Source organism: Hemitrygon akajei, unplaced genomic scaffold (assembly GCF_048418815.1).
Source record: "Hemitrygon akajei unplaced genomic scaffold, sHemAka1.3 Scf000048, whole genome shotgun sequence".
Lineage (NCBI taxonomy): Eukaryota > Metazoa > Chordata > Chondrichthyes > Myliobatiformes > Dasyatidae > Hemitrygon > Hemitrygon akajei.
The window spans coordinates 7,284,339-7,298,592 of NW_027331934.1; the positions used below are offsets into that span (position 1 = coordinate 7,284,339).

The 14,254-nt window shown below is 44.2% G+C and overlaps 1 protein-coding gene and 1 long non-coding RNA gene across 2 annotated transcripts in view; both read right to left on the reverse strand.

Annotated features, from left to right (window-relative positions):
• Positions 1 to 1,211: 1,211 nt before the first annotated feature.
• Positions 1,212 to 14,254, reverse strand: part of LOC140720920 (uncharacterized) — a 58,600-nt gene continuing 45,557 nt past the window's right edge. Inside the window, exon 5 of the long non-coding RNA XR_012097273.1 lies at positions 1,212 to 1,316. This is a non-coding gene — a long non-coding RNA (uncharacterized lncRNA). The remainder of the gene's footprint in view (positions 1,317 to 14,254) is intronic.
• Positions 10,451 to 12,878, reverse strand: LOC140720881 (uncharacterized). Its single transcript, XM_073035729.1, has 2 exons — positions 12,858 to 12,878; positions 10,451 to 11,818 (listed from the first exon to the last, which is right to left on the reverse strand). Exons 1-2 carry the CDS (start codon positions 12,876 to 12,878, stop codon positions 10,457 to 10,459), a joined length of 1,383 nt encoding a protein of 460 aa, XP_072891830.1. The 3' UTR covers positions 10,451 to 10,456.

Sequence of the window (14,254 nt, forward strand, 5' to 3'; positions counted from 1 at the left end):
ACTCAGACTGTGGACAGGGATTCACCAAATCATCTCACCTAGTGACTCACCAGTCAGTTCACACAGCAGAGAGGGATTTCACCCGCTCAGATTGTGAGAAGGGATTCACTCAGTCATCTGATCTGCTGGCATACAAGTGAGTTCCACTGGGGAGAGGCCTTCGACCTGTGAATGTGGGAAGGCATTCACACGATCATCTCATCTATTAAAACACCAGCGAGTTCACATCACTTAGAGGCCGATCGTCCGCACAAACTTTGGGAAGAGATTCTCTCAACCGTCTCCACCAAGGCTGCATCATTGTGTTCCACTGGGGAGAGGCCGTTCACCTGCTGTGAATATGGGAAGGGATTCACTCAGTAATCTAACCTTGTAACACACGACCGGGTTCACATTTTGGGAGAAAGTTTCAATAAGCTGTAGGCTGGATATTTGCCCATACCCGTTGCTGAATGCAATTTCGAGAGTGACCGGGGGAGTCTAGTACAAGAGGGCATGACTTAAGGTTTACAGGGCGCCCATTCAGAACAGAGATGCGAATAATTTTTTTTAGTCAGAGAGTGGTGAATCTGTGGCATTTGTTGCCACGGGTAGCAGTGGAGGCCAAGTCATTGGGTGTGTTTAAGGCAGAGATTCATAGGTATCTGAGTAGTCAGGGCATCAAATGTTATGGTGAGAAGGTGGGGGAATGGGACTGAAGGGCAGATTAGATCAGCTCATGATGAAATGGTGGAGCAAACTCGATGGGCCGAATGGCCGATTCTGCTCCTCTGTCTTATGGTCTTATGTGATTTTTTTTTTCCTCATTTGTGTTATTCCTCTTCCTCCTTCTGTCCAAGGTAGTGTTAATCTCAGTGGGTTTGAGTGTAAATAGTCTTTTCTAAACTTGTCATTTCAGTTCTTACTTATCTTTGTAAATTTTACTGATTGAAATGGGACTAAGATATTTTCATTAAAAAAAGTCAATGTCGGTATTGATGGAAGTGTTTATTGCCGTTGTTGTAATTGTTAACTATTGAGCTCTGTTCGGCAGTTTTTTAAAGCCTTGAAATAAATTTTGTCAAAGTTTTTCCCAATATTGCACTAGTTTCTGTTGCTTTTGCTTGTTGATTTTCCAGATACGTGGTTATCACGAGTCCCGGTGAAGGGTCATGGCCGGAAATGTTGATTCCCATCCATAGATGCTGCCTGACCTGCTGAGCTTCTCCAGCACTTCGTGTGAATTTCTCTTGATTTCTTGCATCTGCAGGTCCTCCTGTTTCCCAGATATTTATATGTTTAGTGAAATAACAAGCCGGCCGTGGGGTTGTGTGGCTCTGTTGGTAAAATATTAAATAAAATCATTAGATAAGAGGTGGCATAGGGTTGGGCAGTGTGGAATCTGTGGGTAGAATTAAGGAACAGCAAATGTACAAAAAAATCCCTGATGGGAATTGTATAGTGACCCCAAAACAGCATGTGGTCCACAAATTACAATGAGAGATAGAAAATGAGTGCCAAAAGGGCAATGTTACAATAGACATGGGGGATTGCCATGCAGGAGATTAGGAAAATCAGGATGGTGTTGGTCTCAAGAGGAGGAATTCCTAGAATGCCTACAAGATGCTTTTTTAGAACAGCTCGTGGTTGAGCCCACTTGGGGATCAGCTATTCTGGATTGGGTGCTGTAATGAACCGGAATTAATTAGGTCATTTGAGTTCAAGGAACCCTTCGGGACAAGTGATCTTAATTTGATCAAATTCACCACGACATTAGAGAAGGAGAAACTAAATACAGATGTGGAATAAAGAGAATTAGAGAGGCATGAGAGAAAAAATAGTCAAAATTGATTTGAAAAATACACGGGCAGGAATGAAAACAGAACAACAACGGCTGGAATTTCTGGAAGCAATTCGGAAGTCACAGAGAGGAAGTGGTATGCTAAAGGTAAGCTGACCAAACCGTGGCTGATAAGAGAAAGCGAAGACAACATATAAAACAAAGAGAGGGCACAGAACAAAAATTACTAGAAGTTGGAGAATTGGGAAGCTTTTAAAAGCAAACAGAATGCAACTAAAATCATTAAGAAGGAAAAGTTGGAATACTTAGGTGAGCTAGCCAGCAATATTAAAGAGGGTACTATTTTTTCTTCAGGTACATACAGTGTAAAAGAGAGACAGAAGCGGATATCAAACCAATGGAAAATGATGCTGGAGATGTAGTAATGGGGTGAGAGTGAAAGGTGATGGCTGATGAACTGAATAAGTACTGTACATCACTCTTATCTCTCGAAGATACCGGCAGGAATATGAAAGTCCCAGATGTCAATGGTCAGAATGTGTAAAGTTACGTTACTCGGGAGAAAGTAGAAGGAAAGGCGATGGGCAGTGATTTTTTTACTGGAAGGAGAAATGGATATTCATGCCTTCAGGTTGGAGCTATGCAGTTGGAATATGATGTGTTTGTCTTCAACCCTGAGGATGTCAGGTGGAGCAACTCCAGCCATTGCTATTCTGCCATCATCCCTGCTAGTGTCCCCTTCCAATCAACTTTAGTAATCTCCTCTCCCATGCCTCCGTAGTTCCCCTCACCCTATTAATAATGATGCATCTTGTTGTACCTTTCCCCTCTCAAAGTGCAGGGTGAATTGCAACATGTTATGATCACAATGTCCACATGGTTCCTTTACCATAAGCTCCCTTATCAAATTCGGTTCCTTGGACAACACCCAATCCAGAATTAACATTTCTCAAGAGGGCACAAATACAAGCTATTCTAAAAGCACCTCATTAGTATTTTCCAAATTCCCTCTCTTGAGATCAAGCACCAACCTAATTTTCATAATCTACCTCCACCCATCCCGCTCATGGACTGTTTGTCCCATTCCCATCGGGGGGTAGATGCTCAGCATCCTCACCAGGACTACCAGCCTCTGGGACAGATACTTTTCCCAAGCAGTAAGGCTGATAAATATCTCTAACCACTAACAAACCCTTCCAAAACACCAAACACCTCTACTTTATCATTTCCCGTCTGTCATCTTGTGTGCAGGCATCCTATGCCGAGCGTCACTTTATGAACATACAATCAATCCGTGCACAGTATATAAGCTGTGGATATATGTTGTTACTATTGTGTTTTTATGTTGCATTGGAGCCGGAGTAATAATTATTTCGACGTCATTTACACGTGTCTGCTGGAAATGGAATTAAACAACCCTGAATCTTGAATAAATATTTCAGCAGGCTGCAGCGTCACATTTCTGTCTCTCAGCATTATTGCGGCAGAGCGCCACCTGGTGACAATGGAGTCCACAAATCAGGGGGTCCTGTTATAGTGGTAAATCACCACCAAGTGGCAGTGTTGTCCACAAAAGGAAGAGGTTTACAACGATAAAGAGGGGTGTAGTGGACTGGAAGCCAACTGCAAGTGGATGAAGTGCCAGACCTGCCCATAACCTCTCTCCTCATCACTAGTCAGGGTCCCAAACTGTCCTTCCGTATGAGGCAAATTTTCAACATCGTGCCTGTTGGGGTCATCTACTGTTTCCAGTTTTCCAGGTGTGGCCTCCTCGACAGTAGTGAGACCCGATTTAGTCTCTGCATTCTGCACTCTGTCCCGATGAGATTCTGCAGATGTTGGAGATGCAGAGTAACATACACAAAATGTTGGAGGAAGTCAGGAGGTCAGGTAGCTTCTATAGAGGGGGTAAAGCAAAACAGAGATTTCCTGCCGAGACCCTTCATCAGGACTGGAAGTGGTAGAAGCCGGAATAAGATGGTGCGGGGAGTGGAAAGAGTCGAAGCTGGTAGATGACATGTGAAGCCAGATAAGAGTGAAGGTGAGTGTGTGGGGGAGGTGGGAGATGAAGTGAGACGCTGTGAGGTGGTAGGTGGAAAATGCAAAGGGCTGAAAAGGAGGAATCTGATAGGAGAGGAGAGCCGACAATGGGGAAGTAAAGGGGAACCAGAGGAAGACGATCCGCAGTGGAGAAGAGAGAAGTGAGGAGACAGAATGGAGGAGACTGGCGTGTGGGTTGATGAAATGAAAAGGTGGAGATAGAAATTAAAGGTATCGATGCTCATGCCATCCGGATGGAATATGAGGTGTTGCTCCTCCAACCTGAGAGTGCACTCATCGTGTTAGTTAAACAATGAACCGGAAGGTAGAGTGGATTAATAGTTTTCCCCTGGGATCCCTTTTAACTCAATCCTCTCTCACCTTAAACCAGTCCTCTCTGTTTGTTGATTCCACAAAAATGGGGTAAAAGAAAAAAATAAACATAGAAAACCTACAGCATAATACAGGCCCTCCGGCCCACTAAGTTGTGCTGAGCATGTCCCTAAATTAGAATTTACGAGGGTTACCCATAGTCCTCTATTTATCTAAGCTCCATGTACCTATCCAGTAGTCTCTTAAAAGACCCTATCGTAGCCGCCTCCACCACCATTGCCGGCAGCCCATTCCACACACTCATCACTCTGAGTATGAAACTTACCCCTGGCATCTCCTCTGTACCTGCTCCCAAGCACATTAAACCATTGCCCTCTGTGGTAGCCATTTTAGCCCTGAGGAAAAGCCGCTGACTATCTACACGATCAATGCCTCTCATCATCTTGTACACCTCTATTAGGTCACCTCTCATCCTCAGTCGCTCCAAGGAGAAAAGGCCGAATTCTCTCAACTGCGCACATTCTCCGTTTCTGTACACTTATAGTTTGGAACACCTGCATAATGTCGGTTTCATTAGTCAGTCTTCGGAATCTGTTGAATTTATAACACTGCTAGTGTACTGTAGAGAGTCATCTCAGGCCTGCTAAACCCTACCACTGATTCTGTTCCACGACAGTCCTTCTAAATCCTCCCCTGTTGCTCCCCTCTCGTTCTCCCTGTGGAATGGGTTGCAGTCACCACTCTGTGGGTGAAGATGTTTCCCTTGAATTTTCTGCAGACTGAAGAAGTCGAGCTGACTACAGTTCTGTCTGAGATGTTCTTCGCCCCTCTCATCTCTGGGCTGAGGAAGAATGACATTGGTAGTTAACCTCCTCAATCATGACTCATTTCCACATTATGGGTCATTTTCCCTGCTTCTGAAGGGTTGTTGAAAACACTACTGTACTCTAAAGACTGAAAGCAGAATGGGAAACCATCTGTTGGATGTTCAACGAAGCTGGGTCAGAAACCAGAGGTGAGTCTGCACAGGGCAGAGTTTGGGGCTCTGGACGATGGTCGGGGTAAGAAAGTACGATGAGGAAAAGGGAATGAGCAGCGGGGCGTGGCACCGAATGGCAGAGTAGCAACACCTGGAAGCTGATTGACAGAAAATAATTTGGTTGTCTGATGACACAAACAATACCTGTGGTGAGGTGCTCCACTGGTTGAGGAACGTATGTGTGTTGGGAATGGTTTTATCTATTGGGGGAGTTGTTCCTGCTTGTTTATCCTGTAATATTATATCCGGATGGTTATTATGGATTGTCCTATCTGAAATAATGTATTGATTATCATATAATTTGTAAGATTTTGACACTAGAACTGTATCGGGCTTGAATTTATGGTACCTTTATGAAGTGATGGAGGGCATTCATGAGTTTGTATTTTAAAGCAAGATTTTGGTGAATGATATTTGCCATTTGTTTGTACCTTTGTAAGTAATCAGATTGAGTTACTGCTGCAGGATCCTGGAATGTGTTGGATTGTGTCTGGTTTCTCTGGCATTTTCTGCACTAACTGCCTCGTTTGTTAATATTTCTTGTATTTTTGATGTTTCCCCCCTTTTGTCAAGCATCTTGTCCTGTATTTCCGCAGGGAACCCCTTTGTTTTTTGGGGAGAGGTCTCCAACTCTCAATCAGGTGCTCAAGGCTTCCTTGTCACCATATAGTCTGATCAGATCGTTGGGATGTCTCCCATGGAGGGTCATACTCATTCCACTGGTTAATGTTTTCTTCCAGAGTGATGATTTATTGTTCTGAGTTGGCCTCTCATTTAAGTTTTCTGGTCTGTATTTCTTATCACGATTGCATATACACACATGGAGTGCTGAATCCTGTTCATTTTTGATGAAAATATATACTTAAAAGTTTTATCTGTTTTTTCCTGTTTTTTTTTATTGAAGTTCATCATCAAACATTTCCAGAAGATGTATTTCAGACATTGTATATATATATATATATAGTATATATATATATATATATATATATATATATATATCATATAATCATATATGCCACAAATCTCCGCATAGAATTTATCAGAGGTATACACTTATAGAAAAGAGTGAAAGAAAAAACAAGCAAAAGGAAAAAAAAACTATGTACAAGTAGGGAGTGATCTTTTTTTTACAACATATTCATTGATTTGTGAGAATAAAATCAGGCCTATGAGGCATTATGTAGTTAAACCATTTTTCCCAGTGTGAATCAAATTGTTCCAGATTATGATTATCTTCTCCATTTTGTAAATGTCCATTGTAATTTCCATCCATGCATTTAAACTTGGGCTCTCCTGTGATAACCATTTCCTAGTAACAGTCTTTATACCAGCCGCCAACAATATATTCATTAAATATTTATCTTTTTTCATGAGGTATATATCCAAAATATATGGTCTTACTCCCCCAGGGTATTTCACATTTAAAGATGCCATGTAGGGCATTGTGTATCCCCCTCCAATAGTCTTTGATAACAGGGCAGTCACAAAAAATATAATGATGATTTGCATTTCGATTTCCACAGTTTCTCCAGCAAACAGTGAGGTTACTATCATAATGGGATTTCTAAGAGGGTGTAATAAAATATCTTATCAAGTTTTTCCATCCGAACTCCCTCCATTTCTGAGAACTGGTACACTTCCATTGATACCTCCATATTATTGTCCATTCTTCCTCAGATATAATTATCCCTCCTTCCTTCTCCCATTTTGTTTTAATGTATGAAGTCAAATGTATTTTAAGATTTGACAAACCCTTATTCATACTTGAAATAATTCTACTACCGTTATCTGAATTATATGCTTTTCTAAATAGCTCTATCATGCATGTACTTGCCTTGGTTACAATTTTAAGCATCCTATTAACATACTGTCGCATCTATAAATACTGATAAAAATCTTGTTTTTCTAAATGTTTCTCTTTCAGCATTTCAAAGCTGAACAGTGTTCCTTCTTTCATTATGTTGCAAAGAACTGTTATTCCTTTAACTGCCCAGTCCTTAAATCTAGCATCCAATTTATTTGGTGTAAAATCCAAGTCATATGCACACCATTTAAGAATTGCAGTATCTCCCTCGAGATTATATTCTTTTATAGTAGTTTTCCATATTTTAAGAGTCAATTTCACCCATGGATTTATGTACCTTTGCAAGTTATTATCAGCCAAAATTGCTTGTATGGGGATGGGAAGTACCCGCTCCTCAATGTTTTTCCATTGAGCGTCATATGATGCGTTGCTCCAGCACATCACAGCTCTCAACTGTGCTGCAAAATAATAACCTCTAAGAGAAGTTAGGCCGCATCCACCCTTTTCCTTTGCTAATTGCAAAGTTTTGAGATGAACTCTAGGCCTTTTACCTTGCCAAATATACATTGATAACATCTTGTTCCATTCATGGAATTGATTTTGATTAATCTCTATTGGTAGGGTCTGAAAGAGATATAACAGTCTGGGCAGTATATTCATTATAATAGACTCAATCCTTGAACTGAAACTAAAAGAAAGGAATCCAGTTCCATCTTGCTATATCTTCCTTAATGTCTTGTGCCCCTTTCTAGGGTAAGACTATTTGATAAATATCCATTGATTTTAATCCTAGCGGTAGGGTTGGCATATAGTGCCCGTATAGTTTTAATAATTGTTATGGAAACCAAATCTATGTAAAACTCTGTAAAGAAAATTCCAATTAACTGAATCAAATGCCTTTTCAGCGTCCAAGCTTATCACTATTGCTTTGATGTTTTTTTGTATATATGATCCATAATGTGAAGTATCATTTGTATATTGTGCAAACACGAGGAAATCTGCAGATGCTGGAAATTCAAAGAACACACACACAATGCTGGTGGAACACAGCAGGCCAGGCAGCATCTATAGGGAGAAGCACTGTCGACGTCTCAGGCCGAGACCCTTCGTCAGGACTAACGGAAAGGAAAGATACTAAGAGATTTGAAAGTAGGAGGGGAAGGGGGAAATGCGAAATGATAGGAGAAGACCGGAGGGGGTGGAGTGAAGCTGAAAGCTGGAAAGGTGATTGGCAAAAGTGATACAGAGCTGGAGAAGGGAAAGGATCATGGGACAGGAGGCCTCGGGAGGAAGAAAGGGGGAGGGGAGCACCAGAGGGAGATGGAGAACAGGCAGAGTGATGGGCAACTAAATATGTCAGGGATGGGGTAAGAAGGGGAGGAGGCGCATTAACGGAAGTTAGAGAAGTCAATGTTTGTGCCTTTCTTTCTCCCTTATCACTATTGCTTTGATTTTATATGAATTTGTATACAAGTTTGCTCTCTTCAGCAAGAGTCATTCCTTTGCCGCCCAGCTGGCAGTTTCCGCAGCCGCAATCCCCGCATTTTGGCTCGCGTGCTGCGCCGATACTATCCCACTTCCGATTTCCACGCTCGATTTCCATAGCGGTTTTCTAGAACACGGAAGATGTCATCTGCAGTATTATAAGTTTTGAGGCGAAGGTCTCTTCTGACTTTGTTGTCAAGACTGTCCAGCAGTTGAACCTTTTTCACCTCTCTTGAACCGGTCGGCTCTCCCTGCCTCTGGAGTGCTTCCCAGTCCTTTCTCCACCTGTGAAAATCACGTCTGCTGCCAGGAAACTTGGGAAGGGACGTCGGTTTCAGTCTGATGGCTGGCGTGGGAAAATTGGAGGAAAAGCCCAACGCCGTCAGTGTTAGTCTTTCAGCATCCTCCTCTCTCCTTGCCTGTATGAAGTGGGCCTTGTTGGAAACCAACTTGGGGACGTTGAGTTCGAGCCCCTTTAGGCGACTCTGAAGGTGCTTCCGATCCCCTGGCGGGATCCATCGTTCCCACCTCCTTTGCTGTCTTTCCCAGTCCTTGCAGGTGGTTAAGCATGAAGCCATACACCTCCTGGTGGCCATCGGGTTGTACAGCAGCGACATCATCACATTCATCCTCTGCTGCTTGTGGTACTGTGAGCAACTCAACATTTCCAAAGTTGGTCCAAAGAGTCTCCTGGATCAGCCTTCTGATTTCCTTTAGTTTCAACTCACACTCATTTGCTGTCTTTGCCACGTCGGCTTTTTGCTGTTCAGTTGACACAGCTACTTTCTCTGTGTTCAGCTCCGCCTCCCGTTCTGCAGTGAGTCCGGCCTCCGCATCATCATTGGCTTCCATGACTCTCTCGGCTTCCATTGTGAGTTTATTGAAACTCACTCTGAGCTCCTCTTCAGACATGTCTTCATAGGTCCTGGTAATGCTGTTGGCCAGACGAGAAAACAATCTTTTTGCTGTCATTCTCTCCAGCTTGAGTTGCTCAACTGATTTCCCAATAGCTTGATCAGCCATGTTTGATTCCCTCTGCAGGCTGTTCACAGGTGAAAGTACAACTTTTTAGTGATGCTTTGATGTTGTTTTATCTGAACTTGATTTCCTTCCTTCTTCAGGACTCCAGGTTATTGCTCTTGCTGTTCCAGCTCAAAGCTCCCAGATTTCTGTTTCCTGGTCAAACAGTTTTGTCAAGCAGTATTTTCACTGTCAACCAGTTTTTCACTGTCAAGTCGGAGTTCTTGCTCCCATGTGCAGCTTCCCCACTTGAAAGGGACTGAATACGCCTACCCGAAGGTTTTAACACGATTCCACTCAATGACCAAACAACTTTCCTTCGTTTTCCTTTTTTATTTTTATTTTCGCAAGTGTGGCAGTTGGTAATTATTAGTCAGTAGTCATAAATAATCAGCGGTAAGTCAGTCATTAGTCTAGTCAAGGATAATCATAAGGCATTAGTCAGAAGGCAGTGGCAGTAGCATTAGCATTAGGATCAGGTGAAAAACTGGCTGCCTCTCGGACTTCGGAGACGATTTCGGACCTGCACTTCCGTTTCTCTACTGGACCGTTATGGTTCCAAACTGGGTGAACTCTCTCGAACGTTTGCGAGCTCTTCTTAAGCCTCGCACCGTTTTCAAAAAGTGCCTGCATGCGATGATCCCGATGGCGGAGTTAACCCAAACACAGTGACAGCTGTGCTCCTTTCCCTGAAACAGTCTCAACAATTATTTAAAGTTCAGCATCTTACCGCGGGTTGTGACGCTGCTCCTGGCTGCCGATGTGACGCTGTGGGTTCTGCCCAAATGTTCTGGGCAGAAACCACCCTCAGGCAGCAGGTTCCATCCTCTCTGCCAGTGAATTCTTGCTCTTTCTTAATACCTTCCTGAAACTCAAGTATGACTTGACAATCATGCACATTTGCTGGAGGTAGCCGAGAGAATCTCTTCCCAAAGTCTGAGCAGGTGATCGGCCTCTACCCAGTGTGAACTCGCTGGTGTCTGCGTAGGGCGGATGAATCTCTGAATCCCTTCCTACATTCTGAGCAGGTGAATGGCTTCTCCCCAGTGTGAATTCGTTGGTGACTGTGTAGGCTGGATAACTGTGTGAATCCCTTTCCACAGACTGAGCAGATGAACGGCCTCTCCCCAGTGTGAACTCGTTGGTGACTGCGTAGGGTGGATGAATCACTGAATCCCTTCCCACAGTCTGAACAGATGAATGGCCTCTCCCCAGTGTGAACTCGTTGGTGACTGCGTAGGGCAGATGAATCACTGAATCCCTTCCCACAGTCTGAACAGATGAATGGCCTCTCCCCAGTGTGAACTCGTTGGTGACTGTGTAGGGTGGATAACTGAGTGAATCCCTTCCCACAGTTCGAGCAGGTGAACGGCCTCTCCCCAGTGTGAACTCGCTGGTGATTTTGTAGATCAAATAATTGAGTGAATCCCTTCCCACAGTTCGAGCAGGTGAATGGCTTCTCCCCAGTGTGAACTCGCAGATGTCTCTGTAGGGTGGATGAATGACTGAATCCCTTGCCACAGTCTGAGCAGGTGAATGGCCTCTCCCCAGTGTGAACGTGTTGGTGACTCTGTAGGTTGGATGACCGAGTGAATCCCTTCCCACATTCTGAGCAGGTGAACAGCCACACCCCAGTGTGAACACGTTGCTGTACCTTCAGTGTGGATGACTGAGTGAATCCTTTCCCACATTCTGAGCAGGTGAACGGCCTCTCCCCAGTGTGAACTCGCTGATGTATCTTCAGTTGAGATGACGAAGTGAATCTTTTCCCACAGTCTGAGCAGGTGAATGGCCTCTTCCCAGTGTGAACTCGTTGATGTACCTTCAGTGTGGATGACTGAGTGCATCCTTTCCCACATTCTGAGCAGGTGAACGGCCTCTCCCCAGTGTGAACTCGCTGATGTATCTTCAGTTGAGATGACAAAGTGAATCTCTTCCCACAATCTGAGCAGGTGAACGGCCTCTTCCCAGTGTGAACTGACTGGTGTCTCAGTAGGTGAGATGACTGAGTAAATCCCATCCCACAGTCTGAGCAGGTGAATGGCCTCTCTCCAGTGTGAACACGTTGGTGTGCCAGTAGGTCAGATGACCGAGTGAATCCCTTCTCACAGTCTGAGCAGGTGAATGGCCTCTCTCCAGTGTGAATTCGCTGGTGTACCAGTAGGTAAGATGACTGAGTGAATCCCTTCCCACAGTCTGAGCAGGTGAATGGCCTCTCTCCAGTGTGAACACGTTGGTGTGCCAGTAGGTCAGATGACCGAGTGAATCCCTTCTCACAGTCTGAGCAGGTGAATGGCCTCCCTCCAGTGTGAACTCGCTGGTGTACCAGTAGGTAAGATGACCGAGTGAATCCCTTCCCACAGTCTGAGCAGGTGAACAGCCTCTCCCCAGTGTGAACTCGTTGGTGAGCCATTAGGTCAGATGACCGAGTGAATCCTTCCCGACAAATTCAGCAGATGACCAGCCTCTGCCCAATGTGAACTGACTGGTGTGTCCACAGGTGGGAAGACCGACTGAATCCCTTCTCACACACAGAACAGGTGAATGGCCTTGCCCAGTGTGAACTTGCTGATGTACCTTCAGTTGAGATTACCGACTGAATCCATTCCCACTGTCTGAGCAGGTGAACGGTCTCTCCCCTGTGCAAAATGATGGACGTGCCAGTTGGTCAGATGACCGAGTGAATCCCTCCCCACAGTCTGAGCAGGAAGGATGGTTGATTGAATCCCTTGCTCCTTAAATATCTAGTCAGAGACAGCACAACTGGTGTGTTGTGTTTGAATTCCCATAGACAAATTCCTTGTCGATTTTAACCTGTAAAAAGATTTAAAAATCAATCAGTGGGTGAAGGACAACATTTCAGATGAGATCACTTGAGTTGCCAAGGTGTGATCTGACATCACACTGTTACAGTGAAGTTCAACACATTGGAGAACGAAATCTCCTTCTAACTGGGCACAGTGCTGGTATCTGGAATGACCCCCAAACTCTCCAATGCTCTGTAAGAATGGGGCACTTATGCCATTTCCAGTCTGTGACTTGGCTCTGTTTGACTCTGTCCATTTGAATTATTCCCTCTTCCCACTGAGCTGAAAGGGTGTCTGGCCCCACAGTAACAGAAACCCTCTCACACAAATAGCCTTTGTTGACGTGCAGCTGGGGTTTTCCTTTATGTAATGTTCATTTAAAGTGCCACAGTTTCAATGCCATGTCAATATCTCCTGACCTGGCTGGTGGCGTAGTGGCATCAGTGCCAGACTTCAGGACGAAAGGTCCTGAGTTCGAATCCAGCCGGCTCCCCAGCACGCTTTCCTTCCGTGCTGGGTTATGAGCTGGTGATCACTTTGGAAACTCACCCGGCAGATGTTTCCCCTCATGTTCCCCTGAATGTTTCACCTTTCACCCTTAACCCATGGCCTCTGGTTGTAGTCTCACCCCATCTCAGTGGTAAAAGCCAGCTTCCATTTACCCTATCTATAAACCTCATAATTGTAGTATACCTCCATCAAATCTCGCCTCAGTCTTCTACATTCCAAGGAATAAAGTCCGGACCTGTTCAATCTCTCCTTATAACCCAAGTCCTCCAGACCTGGCAACATCCTTGTGAATTTTCTCTGAATTCTTTCAAAATCTTTACATCTTTCCTGTAGGTTGGTGGCCAAAACTGCAAATACTCCAAATTAGGCCTCACCAATGTCTTGTACAAAGTCAACATAACATACCATTCAGTGTTTTGGTTTATGAAGGACTATATGCCAAAACCTTTCTTTCTGTCCCTATCAAACTGTGACACCACTTTCAGTGAAATATAAACCTGTATTCCCAGATCCCATTCTTCAACAACACTCCTCCATGTCCGACCAGTCACTGTGTAAGACCCATCCTGGTAGGTCCCACCAACATGCAACACCTTGCACTTGTCTGCATTGAATTCCATTTTCCATTTCTCAAGCCATATTTCCACCTGATCCCGTTCACACTGCAAGCCATGATAGTCTTCTCGCAGTCTGCTGAATCCCCAGTCTCGGTTTCATCCACAAATTTGCTGATCATTAACCATCTTATCATCCAGATTACTGATATAGATGACAAATAACAACAGATCCAGCACTGATCCCTGTGGCAACCACTAGTTACAGGCCTCCAGTCAGAGAGGCAACCATCTGCTACCACACTCTGGCTTCTCCCAAAGACAGTGTCTCATCCAATTTACTATCTCATCTTGAATGCTGAATGACTGAGCCTTCTTGACATCAGCTGCCTTGCCTTCATCCACTTTCCTGATACCTTCCTCGAGAGACTCTATAAGACTGGTTAGACATGACCTACCATGCACAAAGCCATGCTCTCTATCCTTAATCAGTCCACATCGATCCAAATACTTATATATCCGGTTGCTGCACATATGTTCTAATAACTTTCCCACTACTGATGTCAAGCTCACTAACGTAACATTTTCTCGTTTCTCCTTAGAGCCCCTCTCGAACAGTGGAACAACATGGTCTGTCCTCCAATCCTCCAGTACCTCACCTGTCACTAAGGATTATTTCAATATCTCTGCTTGGACCCCGACAATTTTTGCACTTGTCTTCCGCAGGGTCCTAGGGAACAACTTGTCAGGCCCTGGGGATTAATCCACGCTAATTTGCCTTAAGACAGTAAACACCTCCACCTCTGTAATTTGTCCAGGGTCCCTGAAGTTGATGCTGCCTTGCCTCAACTGTATCGACTCTGTGTCCATCTCCTGAGAAAA

Excerpts from the sequence above, each read along its gene's own strand:
- LOC140720881 (XM_073035729.1), bottom strand. The coding sequence starts at position 12,878 with ATGAGGGGAAACATCTGCCGG. Across the intron at positions 11,819-12,857 it reads TGAGGGGAAACATCTGCCGG|CGAGTTCACACTGGAGGGAG; the intron begins GTGAGTTTCCAA and ends CTGGTACACCAG.